The following is a 23,505-nucleotide window of genomic DNA, read 5'->3' as shown; positions in this document are numbered from 1 at the left end:
ATTTTTTAAGATAACCTTATTTGCTCCTTGCAGTTACATGTGATTTAAGATGCAGACCATTACAACAGTGAGTATGCAATTTCCCCACAGCGAGTGAGGAGAGCACAGATGACGCATCCGTTGTATACTCGTATTGTTTTCATTGGTCTGTAGTTCCCAATACTGAACATAGTTCTGGTCAATATCCTGCAGGTTTTCCATTTAGCTTCTGTCTCGTGAAATACACTGACAGTAAATGAGTTTGTATGGGTACTTATTTCACAGGAGCACAACCACCCATTATGGCTAAGTAAAACCGATCGTTTGCATTCGAGAGGAAGCACAATTTTAAGATGTCATAAAAAAATTATAGATAGGGTCTCAACACATGCTGTCCTCCAGCATCTGTTGTTAAAATGTTCCCACCAGGTGACAGCAGTGAGACACATCCATGTGACCTCACAGGCCTTAATCATATTTTAAATCTCCTTTCTTTTTTTTAGTGAGATAATCACTGAGAAGGGAGTTGAACAGCATCTAACTTCTCCACCTACAGTTTCTGCCCAAGGAATACCTGGTGGCAAACTGAGATGTTCCAGTTGGAGGTAGCATTTCAATTTGAAGACCACTTCTTCAACCAATCCCCATGGGTGAACGGCTTTAGAGTAGCAATGCTTGAAGAAGCTGTCTGGGGAGCGACATGTAAAATGGTTCTGACCTTTTCCTTTCCTTTCTCTAAATGTATTTTCTTCAGAACATGCATTACAGTCGGTCTCAGTGAACATAACAGTCAACATTATTATTTATAAATCCTTGAACGTCAGAAGGAAGGAAGTTCTATAGAGAAACGAACAGAGAAGAAAACGAGAAAGAACGGTGGACAGAATTCACCAAGACAAATGGGTCTGGAAGGAAAAGAGAGAGAGAGAGAGAGAGAGAGAGAGAGAGAGAGAGAGAGAGAGAGAGAGAGAGAGAGAGAGAGAGAGAGAGAAAGAGAGACCATTAGCGGGGATGACATAGCGACGGACAACTCTCAGTTCTCTCCCTGAGCCCACAATGCTAAGAGACAGGAGCCAGCGAGTGGAATCAAGGTTGTATTAATTTGCTTTGACCATGACATGCAACCATGTCTGTAGGGAAAGACAAGCACTGTATCCATCCTCCCCCCACTCTCTGAAACTAAGCTCAGATCTGCTGGGTCAAGCTCTCGAGGGTGGACGCAAGTGTGATTTGGGGGCTAGTATGTGTGTGGTGGTGGTGGCGGGGGTGGGGGGTTGAGTGACAGATGGGTGATGATGGCTGCGCATTAGGTTTTATTTATACATTGACTAGTTGCTGTGAGTCAAGCTTGTGTTTCTATTCCATTTGAGTACAATTCCGTCCCTTTCATAGAAGCCTGTTGTTCTAATTTCTAGAAAAGATTTAACATAATTGCTCAGGCATTACCTTTTAGTCATCACCTAAATTAAATTACTTTTATATTTTTATGCATCCTTGTTTTATGCAATTATTTGAATTCAAACCAACAATTATGTATATCTGAGCACATTAAGAATATTTTAAGGACTAATAACACAAGCGGGCCCCTTTTAATTTCTTGCATGTGTTTAAAGATATATCAGTCAACTGGAAATGGCCCTTGTCAGCCAAAGTGGTTCCTCGCAAATAACTTTAATTGGCTAAGCTCCCAATCAAAGAATGTTATTGATATGTTCACATTTATGGTTTTCAGTGTTGAGTTTTTACCCTTTCATGTGTCTGAGGAATATTCAAATCAATTATAGGAGTAAATTGCACATCATGATTTCAGAATTGAGGTTGTTGAGGAATATGCCGATTCAATTTGTATAAAGTGTCGGCAACAAAATAAAATGCAATTCTGTACTGATATTATGACAATGTTTTATAGATTTGTTGTACATCGGTTTTAAACTATCATAGGTAACTTTAATCAATGTCATTGTAACAGACCAAATAATCATGTGGAGTTTGCTCAATTTGCATTTGCATATTATACATGGCACTTGATTTCTACCAGGTACAGATCTCTCCATATACATTTTACATTCCACCACAGTCAATGTATGGAACAATAGAAGATAGAGACGTTGTGAGAAGTAAGTCCACAGGCAATTAAGCTGCACAGATGTCAAAAAGAAGGAGGTAACAGCAGTTCTGGCAGATCTCAGGTCAGGTCTGTCCCCAGCAACTGAGATGGGCATTTCCTTGACAACAGGGAGAGAGTTCTGATGGCAGAGAGCGCAGAGCAAACATTGGTGAGTGGAGAGCCATCTGTTTCAGACAACAGAGGTTTTGCGGAGCAGGACTGAAATACTGAAGACATGCTGAGGTTCAGCTGTTAAAGCTCCTTAGGGTGAGCAGTTGTTTATGTGTTTGCAGCAGTTCGGTTGCTTTAGACCAGCCATATCTGACCATTGTGCGATTCTGTGTGTGGAAGGGTGGGGGCTGGGTTGCAGACAAGCGAAGCATGGCTACCTGGCAGGTGGTTGGTCAGCCCTATTATATTACCTATTGGGTGACAGTTAACCCTTGCAGAGATTCACATTAGCTGTTTCACCAGACACGTTGTCTTACATTTGCATGGAACAAATGAAATAAATGCCTTCAAAGAAGGTTGTTAGCATTGATGAGACCACCATTAATGACCAAGCTGGTCTGAAGTCCAGTGACAAAACCCAAACCAACAAACAAACCCCCAAAACACGCAATACGGTTTAGAAATACCTAAGAACACATAAATTATGTAAACTACCCACTGTGAGATCAATGGCAGCATCCAACTGATTTTCACATAAATCTACGTAGTCCTGGCCCACTGGTGTTGCTCCTTGTCAACTTGACCTGATTTCACTCCATCCAAGATCATCCAAGCTATATATATGTTGTACGCGCTATGAATAGGATGCTACTTATCCGAAGGTACAGCTTGGTGGCTACCAGGCTAGGGATTACAGAGAGGAAAGTTGTGACACTGCCCTAGATCCTCTTAATTATAATTCCAGACAAGCATTAGGAAGTGAGGGAGAGTGATGTGTTTACTCTCTCTGTGAAGTTTTCCATCCACTATCGGTCTGGAAGTAAAACATTGGGTTGCCTCATGGGTTATATTGAATTGAAAATAAATCAGACACAGGTACTTTCTTCAAATGGATAACTCTGCCGTTGAGCTTCTTTGGCTCCTTGAGAAGAATGTCAATAAAACTTTCAGCCTTTCATAAAATATCCTAATATATCATTCAATCGTGAAAATCTGGACTGAAATAAATTGGTATGAGGATGTGCAATTGAGTGCAATCAAAATGTTTAAATAGATTACAAACTGCCTTCTTTTTTTGTAGTACATTTGACAAAAGAACATGTTAGAGCTATCTAAAATGACTAATTACTACCAGGCAGCCCCGTCCTATTTTTGACTTTAATCTCAACTTTCTATCCCATTACACTCCTGCCTCATCCCACGCCAATCAGTGGTGTGACGCCACCCCAACTGCTACCCAGCTACTGTACTCAACGTAGCCATATTGTTGTTACTTTTAAGGCAACTAGCGAGAGATCCGCTGTATGCGGACGGCAAGATAGGGGCTTTCAATTTTGGATTACACGGAGCAATAATTAACTTAAGTTAATAACCAAAGAAGTTACAGTCGGGTATGTATTTTTATTTAAGCATATTACGTTGGCTACAGTGGCGAGTGTCTGAAATCATGCTAACTGGCAAGCTAGAGCTAACATTCGTCTACTTTTCCACCACTGGTAGACTAGCCCGTAACTTGGAAATGTGACCCATTGGATTGCAATGGACAAAATCGAGGATCCGGTAAAACAATGTTAATGTTGGTAACAACACTACTACAACATATAACAAAAAATGATTTATGAATTTAAGAGTCATTCCATTATCATGGCGTAGTTAGAAACACTAGCAACATAATTATCTAAACCTTGTACAAAACTAGCGCGCTAGCTTGTTCAGCTAGCTACAGTAGCAGCAAGCTAAGTAAGGAACTACTTCAAAAGTGAGGAAGAGGTTCTTAGCCAGCGTTGTTCCCAATTGTTACAGGACCGCAATTTTAACCTAACTACCTCTGGTGACAGTTCCTAAATAGCTTCTGGTAGCGTCTTGAGAAACTTGATTATCATATCGTTAACATTCAGTTAGGTATCAATGAATCTAGCTACGCTTAACTTCAAAAGTGAGGAAGAGGTGCTTAGCCAGTGTTGTTCCCAATTGTTACAGGACCGCAATTTTACGTTAGCTACCTCTGGTGACAGTTCCTAAATAGCTTCTGGAAGCGTCTTGAAAAACTTGATTATTATATCGTTAACATTCAGTTACCTATCAATGAACCTAACTAGTCATACAAAAACATGAATAAGGATTGCCAGCTGTCAGTGTTCTTCCTGTTGAGTGTAAAGTATTGGCCAATTTCACTTTTGTTTGGATAAACTTGGGGACTAACGATATCCAAGTGTTGCCTTCCGTCTGTTCATAGAAGGATTATTCTTATTTATTCTTATTGTCAGAAAATATTTATCATCAATATGACATACACAGAGTCCAAACGTATTGGCCAATAGCAATCCAAAACATAATGAGAAAGTACTGAAATTAAGTATTTTTGAGGGTAGCCTATAGTTGGAATAATGATGGTTATTAGGCAGTTTGAGTGGTGTGAAATTACATCTTTGGTTCATCCTCGACAGGTAAGTCTCCCCAGACAATAATAGTTTACACCAGACATGTTAACAGGTAAGAGATCTCCACTGCTCAGATGCAAATTTACAATTCACATTGATTTGTTAGGTGGGTTGGGTACCACATTCTGCATATTGCTACTAAGTGTGTTCATCTAGGTGCGGAGACCAAACTATGCCACTCTGTCAGCAGAAATTGCCAAAGGAAAGATTCTTTCCTATTTGAGCTGTAATACCAGTCTTTCTAGAGGAGGTGGTTCACAGTGAAGTTGACTAGCCTAGCTGAACACCTCCAGCCTAATGCACAAAAGTAATTGACACATTTTGCCAGACTGGTGATGGATCATCTCCCTACAGCTAATCCAATAGGGTGTTGTTTATAAATGGATGCAGATTAAAAACACTAGAATACTTGCTCTCTGACACACATTTGGTTATTTCTCGTGTAGTATAACTTCAGTGTGTTGTTAAGCCTGCTTGCCTTTACTTCTAAGACACGGCCGCACATATATATATATATATATATATATATATATATATATATATATATATATATATAGCATTTCATGGGTTAAGAGTTTCCTATCTACAGGAGTGTCTTTCATATTCTGCTGCATTTCACTTCTGCATCTCTCTGGGGCTTTTGACTGCTAATGTATTTCCTTTTTGATTGCCATTCCCATCTGGCACACACAAATGTCATTTCATGACATTTTATTTACCATTTAGGCTATGCCGTGGTCTCTGAATGCTCAGAATTATTAGATTTTACATGTACAACTTTACCTATAATATGAGTCATGACACTCCACAAGTCTGCTTTATTTATTAGCAAACAGTTAGCAAGGTAGGGGAAGCACATTTCCCCATGCTCAGCAGGTGGCTGCCTTGCAGTCAAAAGTTTTTCCAACCATACCAAGCAAACCCTCAACCCCCATTTCCACCATAAACCGTTTTTTGATCTGTTTGTATGGCTCAGAAGGGAACGTGCTGCACACATGACACAAGCACACCCCAATGAGGGAAACAGATGTGTCCTGAGAATTCCTCAGTGTTTCTAGTCCTTTTCTAAAAGAAAGACTTCATGCCTGAGGGGAAACCCTTCTAAAAACCCAGTGCGGGCAGCTATTTCACATATCAATATTTGCTCAAAGGCATTGTCTTTATGGGTGAACTAATAGTCTCGCTTCACATTGCCAATCATCAGTGAAAGCTGTGGCTTTGCAAGGCCTTCTTGCATGACTGTTGATGCTGTTTTTTGTGTGTTTTTTTTACTGTGAGTGAACTGGAAGACTAATATGTTGTGAAAGCAGAAGCAAGGAGTAGGCCACACATTCAACTGGCTGCCTCTCGCAATGTTGTGCGGTTTGACTTCTACCCTGTGGTACAACCAATAGACTGTGTGCCGATTCTCTAATAGAAGTATTGTGTATAGCACTTTTTCTTTTCCAGTTTGTATCTTGCCATGGCAACTAGTTGACAGTATGAAAAGGGTTCTTGTGGGTTTCTGGTGCTTTAATAACTTTGTGAAGTAGACATAAAGAATATATATTTCACAATACCAAGCCTACTAATGGCACAAAGTTGTGCTGCCTAATTAGGCAACTTTGACGAGAGTAGAAAAAGCAACAAGCTGGAAGGATGATCAGCTTCCAACTCAGTTTTCTAGAATCTAATGCAAGAGCCTCTGTCTTACTACAACTCCCACACTTCCTGCTTCAATTATACCAAATAAGGGTGTGGTAAATTCTGTTTAAGTATTTTTGTAGTAAGAGTATTGTGACATGAGTGTTTGTAGTAGGTCACATGGTGTATCAGCATAAAGAGCAAAGTCTGGGACATTAACACAACTGTGCCCACTCACTGTCACTGCCCAAGAGATTCTAAATATCTGAAATACATTACATTTATATTTAGACATTTAGCAGGCGCTCTTATCCAGAGCGATTTACAGTAAGTACAGGGACATTCCCCCGAGGCAAGTAGGGTGAAGTGCCTTGCCCTGAATGACACAATGTCATTTTTCATGGCCAGGTATTGAACCGGCAACCTTCTGATTAATAGCCTGATTCCCTAACCACTCAGCCAGCTAACTCTGAAATAGTAATAATAGTAATAATTCACAATTGGACTCCTCTTGGAAACAATATGTGTTGTATTACATTTGACTAGCTTCTACTTTTTATCAGTAATTTTGTGTCAAGCCATGTCTGACGAGATGATTTTAATACGAGAGTGAGAGACGAAAAATGCGTCTCAAATTTAAACGTGTCTTGTGGTTAACATCAACCATCCTTGTTATAGAATCCTGATTAGCATCTGAAGTGCAGTTTACCCACTTCCTCTATATTTCGCTCCTCTTAACCTAACAGAAATGGTTCCAGAGTTCTTCATGCCACTCTTACTCCTGAAAGGTAGCCTACAAGGGACCACAAACACGACCACATTGTATGTTTCCAAGACAAAAGGTAAACGATTGAGTAAATGTCGTTTTTTAGTACTGTTGTTCATAGTTGGCGGAGCTGTTCAAGTGCCCAGTGCATAGGTCATGGTGGTCCCACACTTATAATCTGCAGTCTCTGAACCGTAGTGAATGGATGCCTGATCAAACTACCCGTACGGGCATCGTTGGCTTTGCTTCTTCTGCCCGAGCCTGAGGGGTTTCTGTCACTGTAACACAGAGGCCTGGGAACTGGAGCCACAACTCACACCGAGCAGTCAATACTAACTGTAGCCTACTTTCTGAACTGCTATAGTCTACTGCTATTGTACTTTAGCTTGGTGGTGTAGACATAGGTAGGCCTACTTGCGCACATAGGCTGTAGTGGTAATTGGTTGCCTGATGACCAGGCCGTGTATGACTGTCTAATACTAACAAAGCCTAACACAAGCAACTGCATTTGAGCTCAGCCTAGCTCAGATTTTAAATTGTGCTCTAAAATCTGGTAGTTCACTGTGGGTGAGGATGCTAGTCATGATGCTGTTGAATTGGCAGTCTACGGACTGATTTTACTCTGATTTATCAGATAGCTTTTGCACAAGTGATAGGGTCACCTGTTTAGATGACACATAAACAGTCAACCTACACCGCAGATTAACCTTTAATCCTCTTATCTTGGCCTCATGTTCATACTGAGGCTTTGTAATCCCTCGTGTAGACACGCTTTAAGACCAAAGTGTGTCCTCTAAAGCACAGCTGTACATCTTGGATCAGACTGATTTGTGTGGTAATACATTTCCTATGAAAGTTGTTTGTCTGTAGATGAAGTTGTAGTTAGCCTGAGGTTTTCTATAACATCTTATGTTTTTTTATTCCTCTTTTTATGTCTCTGTTTTGTATTATAGATTTGTTTAGAACACGTGACTGCCTGGGTTAATAACATGATGAAGCAGACTAATGCAAAAGCAGTAGTCTAGGGGGAAAAGCCAGTACCCAGCTACAAGCAGTCCGGCTATCTGATAACACATGTAGCCTTAGTTATATAGCTTGGCTGAGTACACTTACAATAAGGGGAAGGCTTTTCTCAGGACCAAAACCTCACGCCACAAGAACCTTTTCTTTAATTCTGCTACTAGCCTTATTAACAAGGCCCCAAACTGGCACTGTCACTTTGCCTCACACACTGTCAAAACATATTCAGTATAATTTTTTTCTATATTATTGTATTTATCGTATTTTATATTATATTGTATAGCCCTAGTATTTTATTTTGTTGTACATTTTCTTCATTTTAATTCTGTTCATTATGTTTAAATGTTCACTGTATGCACCTTCTCACCAAAGTAAATTCCTTGTTTGTGACCACTTACTTGGCGATGAAAAACACGATCCTGAATCTGATTCTGGTTAATAAAGAGAAGGATTTCCGCTCTCTCACCCGAGTCACTGACTTCTCTCATTAACAACTTGAGGAGCTGCGCTGAAGGGTCATTCTCTCAACACTAGTGCAAGGTGCCACTAGAAATGTTCGAGCTGCGGGAGTCAAAGTAGACTGTAGGGCAATACTAGGGCTCCACTGTTAGTTTCTCGCCAAATTTACAAGCTACTTCATTATATGTAAGTGTACTCGTTATTGGAAGCATCAAATTATGCTTAGGATACCAAGAACCGACTGTTTACCATGAGGTACCGGCTCGACATGAGTAGCCTACCAGTACTATCGAGTAGTATTTGTGCAGGACTGTTACATTGTTATGCCATATGAGCCACGGAAGAGTACCAGCAAAATGGAAAATGGCAGCGTTTCCCAAATTCCTCTTAACACTAAGAGCTTCTTAAAAAATCTGGGAAACACGGCCAATATCATGCCAGGGTGCTTTAAAGACAAAGAGTTGCTTGATACTGTTTGGACTTTTGAGGGAGCTTCAAATGGTAGTTATCAGTTGCCTTGACATTTCATATTAACCTGGTACTCATACTAAATAATGGAATAAAGTTTGGAAATCCATGGATTGAAAGGGTAGCCACTGCATTGCTGACAGCAGGAGAAGTACACATCTGTACACGTTGGTTTTTTGTTGAATATTTGTAGACACTGTGGTCATTTAAGGTGAGGTAATTTCCTCTCAGCATGGAAGGAAGCAGACAGTAAATTCATATTGGGTATTAACCGTTGATAGATAACATTTGTGGGTACCCTCATCTCTTCCTGTTTTGTTGCAACAAGCACACATCTTCTGCGTCCACACACCAATCGCACTCAGTCGTTCCACACACAATTCCAGGAATTTAAAAAGTCCACTTCAGTCTTTGGACCACTCAACATGTTTGTACCTGGTTTTCTTATCGTGGTGACACAGTTTGGCAAACATATTTGTTTTTTGTACGTCAAAATAAACGGACTATCACCTCCAGGAATTGTCTTAACACAGGATATTGGCTGGTACAGACAAGCCGTTACATGACACAGAAGCTGCAACACACACGTTCTTCTCTTTCCAGCACACTCCAAAACAAGATTATTGATTGCATGTCCACCTTAATCACTTAATTGGATTATTACCCTTTCTTTGAAAATGAGTTTTATAGAGACTTCCAAGGATGGTTAAGTCATTTGAAGGGAGACAGCCAAAGGCAGTCTTGCATTCTCTTTGGGATTGTGGTCGATCAGCAACATGCCAGCTGTTGTACTTCAAATGAACCGGTGTTCTCCTAATAGAAACAAATCAAGTGCATTTAGTAGCCCTAGGCTATTAGTCAACATTTGTCTGAAAATAACTTGAGTGATTTGTTTCTGTAAGCCAAAAAGATGTGGTAATGCATTTGAGTTGCAAAAGCTACCACACATTTTAGGGGGGGGTTCAGAAACTGTAATATCTAAAGTGCATTCATATAATGTTAGGTATATAAGCCACCATATCGTTTGGATATAATTGAAATATGGATTAAGGAAATATTTTGATTAAAGTGCCACTTCGACATTATATGAAGCCCCTTGCTTAGTAACTGAATTAAAAGAGAAGCTGCTCTTAACCGATACACTACGCTACGTCTTTGAAAACATGATATAGGTTTAGCACTGAGAACAGCACGCCTACAACAAGATGTTTTTTTATTGTCGGTGGAAAACTAAAATGGGGATGTTGATAGGTCTGCTAGTATAGTCACTATTAGTCGCATCTACCATAGCTCTGTACTGGCCTGCTGAAATGGATCTGCTTGTCGTGAATGCAAGGCTGTTTAATGACACACAAAAGTCTCTGTGTCATTTTCATAATCACTCTCCCCTCGCTCTCTGCTTGAGTCACCACTGTCCTGTCAGGCTGTCATAGAAAGTGCTGAAATTTAACAGCAGTGCTGTTGGAGCAGATTCCACCAGTAGCACCTGAAACAGATGGCTCTCTGGGGTAATCATACCTTGACTTTACACTCAGCAATATTGTCTGGAGAATACGGATCTCTGGAGATGTTTTTAAGGACTTGGACACCTCTGTCCCCGCCCTCCCCCAGTCGACTTCATGAAGATCAAGATTGTGCAGTGGTGGCATGTCTGGGAAGCCTAGTAGTATTTTTAGATGCGTTCTATCACAGTTTGAGATGCACACAGGGCAATCAGACCTTTATGCAGTGGCCGTCTCACCTAATCAGCGTGAAAGGCAGTTGAGAACTGATCCATGATGTGATACAAGCCTGGCTGCTTTTTCTCTTTCCTACAACTGTATCTCCTAATTATTTGCCTTATGTGTCTGCGTGTGGGAAAATGCTATGTCGGACAGTCTGCCTGTGCTGTGGGGGGGGGGGGGAAACAGACAAGACAACGAAAGCTGAGAGAGAGGAGACGGATCAAGTAATCAATTAATCATGGGCTTGTCTTGAGCCAGTGCTGCTCCCATAACCTAAAGTAGCCTGGATAGTCAAGCCTAGTCTTATTGATCCCTCCTTGAAGGCATATTTGATAAGGTGTTATTCCACAGCAGGAATCAAAAGTGCCTGCTGGTGATGGTAGAAGCCGACAAAGTGAGCAAACCACAAGCCTGGCCCTGGCTTGTTCTAGCAAGAGGATGGCTTTATTTGCCACCCTCCCAGTGGCTGCCAACATGGGCAGTGGAGGTCAAGAGTAACCAGTGAGCTACTGTGACAAGATCAGTCTAGTCACTTAATGCCTGCTGTTTCTGGGGCTCTAAATATTTGAAGGAGAAGTCAACGATGTAAGATAATAATTATTTTTTTGTTTGTCGGTTGACCTTGTAACATAGTACAATTAAGTACATTAGTATAGCAAGAGTGTGTTATTTTCTTTCCCTTATTCTATAGTGCTCCAGTAGATTACACAAACTAGGGTTCAGTCATTTGACTCGATTCCACCAACGGAAATACGGTATGTTTGGCTAGGTGGGGCTGTCAAAGTCTCAGGCTTTGACAAAGTAAGTTAGACAGGACTAACTGACTCACTAATGGAAAGGTGAGTCACCGGGGTGCTTAGCCAAAAGGTGGGCGGTCCTGTTCCTACACATTAAACCCTTAAAATCAGGAGTCACACCTTTCTATCCTCCGCACTATCGGAAGATATTCAGCCTACCATACTAAGCACTACGTGCTTTCCTATGGATCAAAAGCGGTGGTGGTTCCTTTTATCAGTGTTTCTGTAATGATTCTGACTGAATATAGAGGTGATTAGCCTGTACAGTGCTAGTTTTATCCATGCCCTGTTAGTGTTGTGCTTCCACTTCAGTCGGCAGGGATGTATTTATGGTTCTATAAAGGCTTAAACTGATAAGCGTACTCCCAAACGCACTGCCTAGGTATTAGTCCAAGGCCAGGCAATGGTATTTTAATTGTTCCTTTTTAAACAGACCATGGACAGATCACAATAGCTGGTAGCTTTATACAAGGCTTTAGTTTTGTTGCAGTGTTGTTGAGGCACACAGCCAATGTGTGCCTCGACAACCCTTTCTCTCTTGTTTGGTCTTGTTTTCTCTTTCTCTCTCTCTTGCCTGGTCTTGCAAGATCTATTCCCTCTTCTCTAAATGAGAGGTTGAATGTGCCTGTCATGCTAGTGGGCAGCGAGGCATGACTAATATGGCTAATATATCACTAGCCCTCTATGTTGGCCTACAACCTCCCTTCCAGGATCATGCCATGCTCCACTCCATATCTAACCGGTCAGTAGCTCTCCTGCGATGACCAAAGCCCAAATAACTAGGAGCCAGGCCTCAGTTAAAACTTTAGCATTAGCCTGTGTTGCTAATTAATATGATCTCTACTGTGGCGCTGGCAGTGCCAGGCCTGCAGGGACAAAGCACTGCTCTGCTCCATTGTACACTTCTGCTCTGCCCGGTGACTCTTTTGTGTGCACTTGTGTTGAATTACTTTGTGCGCTATGACTACAAGGCCCATTCCAGATCCCACTCGTTGGGTAGGCTGTGTTTTGATGCTAACATTGTTGGTCGGCGTGTGCTTTGATTTGTGATTGAGTGCTCATGCGTGTTGAATCTATAGTATACACTGTAAGTCATTATGCCTTGTAGAATGTTTGTGCATCAGGAGGGTCAAGCGTGTCTCGCTCTCACAGAGTGCTAGTCCTCCTATGCCCAAGGGGGCAGCATCATCACCCCGTATCCGTCATCTGAGACCCTTGACTTTTTCAGACTGTGAAATCAGGGAAAAGCCCAGAAGCCCCAGCTGACTGTCTCTCATCTGTTGGCATCTGGGTCAAAGCAGAATAGCCTCTCCGCTCGCTCCTCTCTCATTTGAAGTTGCTTGTCCAGTGTGGAAGAGCTGCAGCGTTACGTTCCCCGAGGGAGGAACTCCAGAGGATGAAATGACCCCCCCCCCCCCCGCCCCCCTTCGGAAATAAATTGAACTTTTGTGTTCCTGATTCGGTGCCAGGCGCCTGTGATGTCTCTAATTCATTTAGCGTCTTGTGGGGACTGGGAGTTTGGGGATGAGGTGAAGGCAGTCAGAAGACCACAGGACCCGGATAAAGAGAAGGCACCAAAGAGAAAAAAGAGATTAGACACCACATCCCATTAGAAAGTTAATTCCAGCACTCACACTCAAGAGACACCAGAGCGGAATTGGAAGGAGGGGACTTTGGAGGGGAACAAAATCCTAAGTACATGCAGGGTTAGTCAGGGTCCAAATATGGGATCCTTCTAAAAGAAAAAGAAGCTGACATTACAGTGGTCAGATTCAGGGATGCACTGAGTTTATCTTAGCAAACCTCAGTACTGCTGTCCAATTGAGCTTTAAAAAAAAGAAGCAGATTGTCTGTTTCGTCTGGAGTACGTCTCAGTACGCCAGATGGTTGTGGGTGCTGAGGAAGGTCAACCATCTGCAGCCATTAACCTCTGTGATAACCATCCTGATGCCCAATATTTAAACTCTGGATTCCATGCCTTCTCCCCCAGGCGAGCGTGTGTATGATTGGAAATGTGATTGTAGAGTATTTTAGGGCCTTTGGCATGGGCAAGGTGACCATGCCAAAGGCAATGCCGTCAAGGTAAAGCTAAACAACCTTTAAATGAATGCCCTCTGGCAAAACATGTCAAACTCGGTTAGAAATAGCCAACATCATGTTGTCTAATGTGAGCTCAGAGCTTGGCAAAACAGAGATTCTTTTGCAAGCTAGTCATATCACTTTTCACTCCATCATTACACAAGGTTGAATCTTTCTGTTGTTCTAGTTCTCCAATCTCCTCCACAGAATGTAAGGTACTGGAATGCAAAGGGTTGCTGCCACTAGCATACAATCATGGGGATTGGCAATTCAAAGATTTTACACACTTTGAGAGCCTTTTTTTACTTACTGATTTATTTCACCTCTTCCTGCCCCCCCCCCCCCCAACCCCCTTTCAGGCGAGACTAAGATGGTGGACCGGCTGGCGAACAGCGAGGCCAACTCCAAGCGCATCGGGGTAGTGGAGGGCTGCTTCGGCGCGGCAGGTCAGCCGCTCGCCATCCCAGGCCGCGTGCTCATCGGCGAGGGCGTGCTCACCAAGCTGTGCCGCAAGAAGCCCAAGGCGCGCCAGTTCTTCCTCTTCAACGACATCCTGGTGTACGGCAACATCGTCATCCAGAAGAAGAAGTACAACAAGCAGCACATCATTCCGCTGGAGAGCGTCACCATCGACACGGTGCCGGACGAGGGGGAGCTGCGTAACGGCTGGCTCATCAAGACGCCCACCAAGTCCTTCGCTGTCTACGCCGCCACCGCCACCGAGAAGTCCGAGTGGATGAGCCACATCGGCAAGTGCGTCGGCGACCTTCTGGAGAAGAGCGGCAAGGCGCCAACCGGAGAGCACGCCGCGGTCTGGGTGCCCGACTCAGAGGCCACCATCTGCATGCGCTGCCAGAAGGTCAAGTTCACGCCCATGAGCCGCCGCCACCACTGCCGCAAGTGTGGGTTTGTGGTGTGCGGGCCGTGCTCGGAGAAGAAGTTCTTGCTGCCCAGCCAGTCGTCCAAGCCGGTGCGTGTCTGCGAGTTCTGCTACGTGCAGCTGAGCTCGGGGGGCAGCCTGGGGGTGCGTTCAGACTCCTACAGCAGATACGGCCCCAAGTACAACAGCAACAACATGTCGGACGAGGACGATGAGGACGACAGCAGTGACTGAGGATGCCCCCCCCCCCCACCTTGTTCTTGTTTTTTTGTTTTTTGGGGGGGAACAAAATATTCTATTCATTACTTTGGGGCTTTGTCTCCAACTGTGACAGTGTTGTTAACATGTCATGTAGTTGGATTGGTAAACATCTGAACACTAGGCATAAACTGACTGCTTCCTAAAATGACACTTTTGCTTCACAGTCCATTCTTCCTGTAATTAATTACTAATCAATTGTCCTCACTACAAGACAGAAAGACACCCTAACTGTCCTTATCTTATTCCGTCTACAATCTTTCCCTGTAGTATTGACATGTATTTTTTTACAGATGGAGTGCTAAAGTCCTTAAATTATGCAAACCATTGTTGTGGTGAAAAGCAAATGTTTGGCTGACTGTCAATGGGTAAGCTATAAATATTTCAGGTAATATACCAAACAGTGCATTTATTCACTAGTTTCTTCAGGATTTTTCTACCCTCAATTTTACCCTACACTCAATATTTGTCTTTAAAGCAGAACTTAAGGGCCCTCCTATTAACAAACAACTCAAATGTATGCAAAATCCTGGCTTGTGTAGTCAGCCTTACTAGTTGTTGGTTTTGTATATTTGCTAAAACAGATCACCTCATGCTTTGTGAACAAGCCTTTCTTTTGGGTGCGAGAAAGAGACAGAAATTGAGTGTAGCAAGTCATAAAGAAATTGCAGTTCATCTGCCAACATTGGCATGATTACACAGTATATTAAACAATTCCGACAGTAAGCTGTCCCAAAAATGTACTTGCCTTCATGTCACATAGTGCCTCTACAGTGAAGAGCTAGTTTTAATTTTGTAGCTATGAAATTTACTTTTCTAGGTATCTTATTATATGTGAGTGCTGTATTTTAGCAGTATAAGTACAGTAGAAAAATGGATTTAGGGCAAAGTGTATATTCCGATAATGTGCATATTTCGAGTGTTATTTTTTTATGGAGTCAATGTCTCTTTCATGTTCTTTTTAAATTATGGATGGAACTTGTCACCAATACGTTATACAAAGCTTTATATAGTTCCGTGCTGCAAATGGTTCTTCCTTGCTCAGTTTTGTGACAGACTTCTTGGTTGAGTTTGGTTGTTCGTTTTCTTGACTTAGACTGACTGACAGCAACAATGAGGAAATCACCCCATTGTCTTCCAGCCACTGTCGTCACCTCGACATCAAACTGCTTCCTAACATGACCTTCAGAGGTCGAAGGTTAAAGCCTGTACAGAAACGACCTCAGCAACCCCCCAGTACAGCAGAACCCTAAAGAAAAAACTATTAAAACAAAAAGACCTAAACGTAAACTCTCAAATAATCTGTTGGTCACTCCCCTTTATTTCAACGTAAACACACACGTGCTGAAGATTCCCCTGCCGCTTAACCAGGAAGTGAAACGCTCCATAGAGGAACAGTGGAAAAACTACCCACCACCAACCTTCAGTCTACTGCTATGCTGCTGGGAAGTGAATGTGAAAGGCCTTACCAAACGCAGTTCTTTTACTGGCTCTGCTGAAGAGAGCAGAGTCTCATGGCTTCCACTCTGGGTCAAGGTTTCTCTTCCTCTTTCTCCATGTGTTTCCTCTGATTGGCTCCCGGTTTGGTGGTCTTTACACTTCCAACAATCAGGTGGTAGAGACCTCGTAATGTCAAATTCTTGACATTGTATATTTTCTTGTACACAGACACAAAAACAAGCTATTTTTTCGTGTAGACCTCTGGCAATAGGACAAGATGATCAATGCTTCTGATTTTGGATTTGTGACCACTTGGTTGTCTTTAATTTTCAGACATCCTCAAAAATACTTAAAAATGCTAAATCTCTTAAAGATATTTGTAAAACTGGTACCCTTACAGATTCATTCTGACACATTTGTCTTTAAAATAATAAATCCAACGCAATACTACATACTTGAGTTCCCAAATTATATTTTTTCAAGGACTTTGCTCTGTTTTTAATTACTCTTTGTTTGAATCTTGTTCAATTTTTGAACAATTGTACAGTTTTTCGGAATTATTTTGTACATTCATGTCAATGTTAAAACAATGCTGTTTTAGGTCTCCTTGTGCTCATGTCGCCCACAATTTTGGCGACCGGATCAATCACCAGCACTTTACTCTCTCTTTGTCCCTTTGAGAAGGGTTCATAAACCGGAGCAGCATTAATGATAGACCAGAAACACTGACAGGAATGGCCGTAACATCATCTCTGGAGGGTGAACGAAACCTGGGCATAAACACAACCTGAGATTTAGTTTGCAACCTAATGAGAAAAAAACGGTTAGTTTTGATTGGAAAGATATAGGAGGGTAATGTGAGATTTATAGAAAAATGCACCATTCTCCAAACAAGCTTGTTTTCCTCATTTTGGGTTTTTAAACCACTTGAATGGAGTTTGATTTATTTTGTTTGATATTGGCTAGTAAATCATTTGTGATATTCTCTTAGAATTTTTGTTTAAATTTTCTCAAAAGGGCTATAACCTGAATGTAATCCAGCATATCATCCATAGATACTAATCTATTTTTTCCCTCTGAAGTCATTATATAAATAATGTATTGCCTAAAGTATGTCTGTTGTCTTCTGTGGCGTCATACATACTTCATATATCAGCGTTGAAACACCTCAAATGATTGTGTATTAGAAATGGGACAAGGAACTCCAATAATTTATTTTTGGATGAATGAGAAACAATCTAGAAGGGTAGATGAGCAAGGAAATTACGAGTAATAAGATCTGATGGCTTTGACATGATGTGATGGTCACATGACCCGCAGTACACTTAACTATTTTTGACTGTTTCAACACAACTGGCTGAACTAGTCTGTCAGGTTTGTGTCGTGTAGACCAGGCTGTGTGTCTGTTTTGTCTTGATGAGGAATTAAATCATGAACAGTGGGTTCCTATTCAGAGAATGTTTAAGATCCTATCACTCTGACTCAGCATGTTCAGGAAATTCTGTCCACTAACCTTTTCCACCCAATTATTTGGCATCCTTGGGGTTTGATGCATTTAACATTTAAGATTCATGTTAAAATGCTTGTTACCCACATGCATGTAGATTATTCCTAAATTATACATTCATCAAGATGCCATACTGATACTGAAATGTTGAATTACTTGGTGCAATATCGGTGAGAACCATTACAATGGTTATAAAATGTAAATGTTGGTTGTCACAGCAGCTCAAGGGCATTGAAATTAATCAAAATATCCAGTTTAGTTTTAGTATACCCAGTAGGAGCCATACTTAGTTTCACAAACTGAAATATTAGTGTTGCTGCTTCTTATAGGTATAATCCTCAAGAATGAACCCAAAACTCAAACAACTTGGCTCGGTTACGTTCCCAGCACCGCCCCTTAATCTTGACATGCCGGTACCCATGGAAACAGCAGCTAAGCCTGAGTTCTTGACCATGTTGGCCTGGAATGGTCTGTGCCAGAGGAGCTGCTTTTGAACTTTGAACCCCAACATATTCTCTCTGACAACCATGACTGCACTGTGACTATGTTTATATCAGTGAGCATGTCCCCAAATACCTCAAAAACAAAACAGTGAGGAAAAAATTCTGGTCTAAAAAAATTATAAAATATGTCAGTAAAAAAAATTCAGACAACAGGGAATCAGACATGAAATGCAACCAATTCACTTTTATATGAAAAACCTTTTTTATGGACTGAGAAATGTATATTGACGTTGGCAAATAACTCTTCCAAGTTGTCAATTTGATGACCTATGTCTCCCTAAGCTATTTTTCATATCTCACCCACTACAAGAGGAAGTGTCAGTGGGTCATTTTGTGACACCATTTCCATAGATGTAAATCACCTTGTAACTTAAGCTTGGTAGACTCTTTGAGGATGACAGTGTGTGTGACAGGCTGTGTTTTGGGAGGAGTGGCACTGCTCTCCGCCAAAATGGGCTCTTCATCAGTGATTTATTTTACAACGTAAGTCTATTCGAAAACCACAGTTCAAATAAACTCCATCAATGAGTCAATCAAGCAAATGTATCTATAAAGCACTTAATTGGTTATGTGGACCAGCCAAACAGATTTAGTCTTCAATTATTCCAACCACATGGACCCTGTCTCACCGACTTCCAGACGATGTGTTCCAATGTCTGTTTGGATGCAGGTCTGTTTCCTGCAGTTACAGATGGCTGGTTTCCAGTGTGTTTTAAGCCAGGACTCAGCATGCTGGTGTCAATGAAATGCTCCTGCTGCTGATCTTTCAAGAGAATAACAAAGATGGAGATCTCTGTAAGCTAGAGTGGTTAGCAGAAGTGTAGAATTTCATTCATTGAGGCCTAACATTTTAAATAGCCCAAAGCCATTTACATTGTCAAGGACCCTCTAAAGTGCAGAATTTGCATAAATGGCAGGGAGTATGCAATGGAGTATACAGTTCAAAAAAGCTTAGCTGTTTCCTGTCCCTACGTCTGTCAAGAAACAGACTTGACACACTGGGTTCCCTGGATATAAATCAAAGGTAAGTTACCCTTCTACCGTAGCCAACCTTCTTTGATACTGGCCAGAATGTCTCTGACCTTTTCAAAATCACCATATTTAAGTGAGTGGATGTCTGTGCAATGAGCGTAGAGATAAATGTGCTCAGCACACGCATGGACAGAGTCCACTGTCCTTGTCAATTAAGCCCTGTGAGCAATATTATGACTAAAGGGATGAGAGAACAAGTGTTTGCATGGTAAAAAATGGGTAGAACAGATTGCTCTCTGCACAGCCAGATTGTTTCTTTGAAGCCACTGTTTACCTGTAACTGATGGAGCGGATGATTAACTGATGATGAGCATAACCGTATTATAGCAGCATAGGCCATTCAGCAATAATCTTTTAGTCAAAGTAACAACCCCCCCCCCCCCCCCCATTTTTGTTCCCCATTAGGGTCTTTAAAACCACTGTGTACAGTCACTTTCTGTACTTGACTGAATGCGGGTGAACAATAAGGTGCATGGACATCAACCTCCTGGTGGGGAGCAGCAGCAGCAGGATTCATTCAGGGACACCTGCTGCACATTCAGCTCCCTGCTGTCCCTGGACGTCACCAATTGTTTTTTGATTCTGGTGACAAATACCTAGTAGAAGCCACAAGAGATTGATACGAATCAGTGATCGATTTATATGCAACATTTCTGATGGAAGCAAAAATGGTTTCTTGTGATCAAAGTGCATCTACAGTTTGCTGTATTTTAGAAAAGATAGGACCTGCAGGCTAGGTATGCAAAATACACAGCCTTTAGCCTAATATTCAACCTTTAGTTTAATTGATGTTACGGTTGTTCTGATTATACTGTATTTATTCATGTAGATGATAACCTTCACTGTTTCTTGCTTGAGAAGATTGCGTCTTCATTCAAATTACTTTGACTGACTTTTTTCATTCCTCTTGCATAATTTGAAGTGGATTTCCTGTTGGAGGTATGAGCAGCTGTGGCAATGAAGGTTTGGAGAAAAACTGATTGTGAAATTCCCATAAAGCTAATTAAAGTTAATTGCTCTCCACTGTTTCTGTGCGTTCATGTATTATAGACCAAGCTATCTTTATTTTTTATTTTTAGACAACGGTCATAGAACCAAAATATGGCCCTTGGTCTGCAAGACTATTACAGTAAGATTTGGATTAAAAATCTAAATTATTAGATTGCCTTGAAGCCTTGATAATCAAAACACTGCTTGGGCAGTTGATAATGGTTAAAAAGCTAAAGTTGTCATGAAACGCTAAAATAATGACAAGGAATTCAATCAATTACAAGGCAACCATATAACTAAAAGAAATGTTTCAATCTTGTTTGGTTTAAAACAGGAGTACTAAGAAACTCCCTAATGACAAGGCTGCTACTCAGGTGTACACACCTGCCCAGGATGGCACAGTCCAGTCCTGTTCATTAGCAGTAAGAGGACATCTTGTTTCTTTGTGGGAGAGTAAGTTACACCAAGTTATTTCATCAAAAAGAAGACACTTGTAGATGTGCTGAAGGGAATTTAACTGCCATCAGTCGAACATTGAAATTGCAGCATCAATGACCGCCCTATGCTTCCTACAGTTTGAAACACAAACCTTTTCTCATTTCCTGTAGAAATAAGAAAACAAAATGTCATGTAAGAATATGAACTTGTGCATAATATATTTACATCAAGTGTGGGATTCTACTCTGGTGGTGTGTCAAGGGCCGTCAAATTACCGGTAAGATTGTTTTAGTAAAAAACTTAAATTGTGCTCTTTATAAGCATGTAGTGTGAGCTAATGAGGCCCTCAGAGAGTTGTTTAGCAACACAAACAGCTCAGTGCCCATGGAATGTCAAATTTAGAGAGGCCCACTACTTTCCAGCCAATTATGTTCCAGATATCTTGTTCCAGCCTCCCTTTGGTGAGGTATGTTTTGTTACTTTGCTTATTTTGTGAAACCAATCAAACTCGAGTTGGATGAATGCACGGAAATTCTGACAAGAATTGGAAACAGTTGATCATATTATAATTTATTTTTTAATATAGGCCTACCTACTGCAGCTTTAACTTTGCCATGAAATTTCATTTATCTGGTTGACTGTTGGCAAGTATTAGTCTACAGTCCTAAAATCGCATAATCCTGTTGTAGAATTTGTAAACAACTGTATTCAATTAGACTACCATCTTCTTCTGAGGCTTATTAAATTATGATAAACAGTTTAGTTGACCATTTCTATGGATGCACATAGCCCTATGGACAACCATCAAGAGAAATAGTCAAACACATTTGAGGGCCAACACCAGGGCCGTAATCATAATATATTTAAGGGCATTTCTTCAGCTGCCGTAGGAAGTACATCCTCTGTTGTGCTATCTTGGTGAGGGAGCTGATGTTCAGTTCCCACTTGAGGTCCTGGGAGAGGATGGTGCCCAGGAAGCGGAAGGACTCCACAGTCTTGACTGGGGAGTCGCACAGGGTGATGGGGGTGAGTGGGGCTGTGTTCTTCCTGAAGTCCACAACCATCTCCACTGTCTTAAGAGCATTGAGCTCTAAGTTGTTCTGGCTGCACCAGGTCACCAGGTTGTAAGTGTCCCAGCTGTAATCAGACTCGTCCCCGTCAGAGATGAGCCCAATGAGGGTGGTGTCGTCCGCAAACTTCAAAAGTTTGACCATACAGATGACTGGAGGTGCAGCTGTTGGTGTACAGGGAGAAGAGCAGAGGGGAAAGGGCACAGCCCTGAGGAGATCCGGTGCTGATGGACCGGGAGTCAGAGACTTGTGTTCCCAGCTTAACGCACTGCTTCCTGTCAGACAGGAAGTCTGTGATCCACCTGCAGGTGGAGTCGGGCACGTTCAGCTGGGAGAGCTTGTCCTGAAGCAGGGCGGGGATGATGGTGTTGAAGGCAGAGCTGAAATCCACAAACAGGATCCTGGTTTAGGATGCTGGGGAGTCCAGGTGCTGTAGGGTGAAGTGGAGGGCCATATTAACTGCGTCATCAACTGACCTGCTGGCTCTGGAGGCAAACTGCAAGGGTCCATGAAAGGGTCTGTGATGGATTTGAGGTGTGCCAGCACAAGGCGCTCAAAATACTTCATTACCACAGAGGTCAGGGCGACGGGTCTGTAGTCATTAAGTCCTGTTGGCCTTGGCTTTTGAACACAGGGATGATGGTAAAGGACTTGAGACAGGCTGGCACATGACATAGCATGAGGTGTTAAAGATGTTGGTAAACACCGGAGACAGCTGGTCAGCGCAGTGCTTGAGGGTGGCAGGAGAGACAGCGTCCAGCCCAGCTGTTTTGCGGGGGTTCTGCCTCTTGAAAAGTCTGTTAACTTCACCCTCCTGAATGGAGAGAGTCGTCACTGTAGAGGGGGGGGAGGCCAAATGGGTGGGAGGGGTTAGATCAGGACAGTCCAAATGTCTTTCAAATCTACAGTAGAACTTGTTCAGGTCGTTGGCCAGGCGGGAGTCGTTAGTGGAGTGGGGGGCTCTGGGCTTGTAGTTGGTGATCTGCCTGAGCCCTCTCCAGACAGAAGCAGAGTCGTTAGCAGAGAACTGACGCTTCAATCTCTCTAGGTACAGTCGTTTAGCCTCTTTCACCACCTTGCTAAACCTGTTCTTTTACTCCTTGAATCGGTCTCTTTCCCCACTCCTAAATGCTTCCTCCTTCTCTGACCTCAACCAAAAATATAAATAAAATATACATGTAATAATAACTGTAATCATATTCATAACTAATCGTAAAACGTTTTCAGGGGGGGTCCTTCAGACTCCCCAGCAGATTTCGTCGCCGTGTTTTTGTCCAGCATAGTCTGTATCCCAATGATTAGGACCTCAAACACAAGGCCGAATTTTTCCAAATGTTCTCTGAGCTAAATGCGATGTAGGCCAACTTGATTAGAGTTGACCACAACTCTTAAGCAATAAGACAGTTTTGTATTGCCGAGATGTGCGATATTTAACTTATGTTTACGCAATCACTTGAGAAGAACAGGTTATACAAAATGAAAATATGCGCTACCTACGACGTCTGGTTTGACGAGTTGCGTTCAATTGCGCCCTCTTCCGGAATTCCGTTCAGGACTGATTAATGGAAAATCTTAAAAAAGGGCAATGTTTTTAATTCAAAATAAATATCATTAATTCACCAGCATGAACTAACTTTGATAGCTACATTGTCGGGTAAAGCATTTATAAATGTTTCACAGCTCGGCATGCCTGGCTGCGACCGTCACAATCGGTTTATCCGTCATTGTATTTTACGTCAGAGCGAATGAGTAT

The 23,505-nt window shown here is 41.9% G+C and overlaps 1 protein-coding gene across 2 annotated transcripts; it reads left to right on the top strand.

The window, feature by feature from the left end:
- Nucleotides 1-3,479: 3,479 nt before the first annotated feature.
- On the top strand, nucleotides 3,480-17,325 carry plekhf2 (pleckstrin homology domain containing, family F (with FYVE domain) member 2). 2 transcript variants are annotated; one of them, XM_084706520.1, is made up of 3 exons: nucleotides 3,480-3,648; nucleotides 4,705-4,750; nucleotides 13,994-17,325. In XM_084706520.1, exons 2-3 carry the CDS (start codon nucleotides 4,741-4,743, stop codon nucleotides 14,746-14,748), a joined length of 765 nt encoding a protein of 254 aa, XP_084562646.1. In that variant the 5' UTR covers nucleotides 3,480-3,648; nucleotides 4,705-4,740; the 3' UTR covers nucleotides 14,749-17,325. The 2 variants fall into 2 exon arrangements, with proteins under 2 accessions (XP_084562646.1, XP_084562647.1); XM_084706521.1 differs by lacking the exon at nucleotides 4,705-4,750.
- Nucleotides 17,326-23,505: the final 6,180 nt, after the last annotated feature.

Source organism: Hypomesus nipponensis, chromosome 2 (genome assembly GCF_054491055.1).
Source record: "Hypomesus nipponensis isolate SF chromosome 2, ASM5449105v1, whole genome shotgun sequence".
In the NCBI taxonomy this organism is placed as follows: Eukaryota; Metazoa; Chordata; class Actinopteri; order Osmeriformes; family Osmeridae; genus Hypomesus; species Hypomesus nipponensis.
The sequence above is the reverse complement of the archived record's forward strand: the minus strand, read 5'-3'. Positions and strand labels throughout refer to the sequence as shown.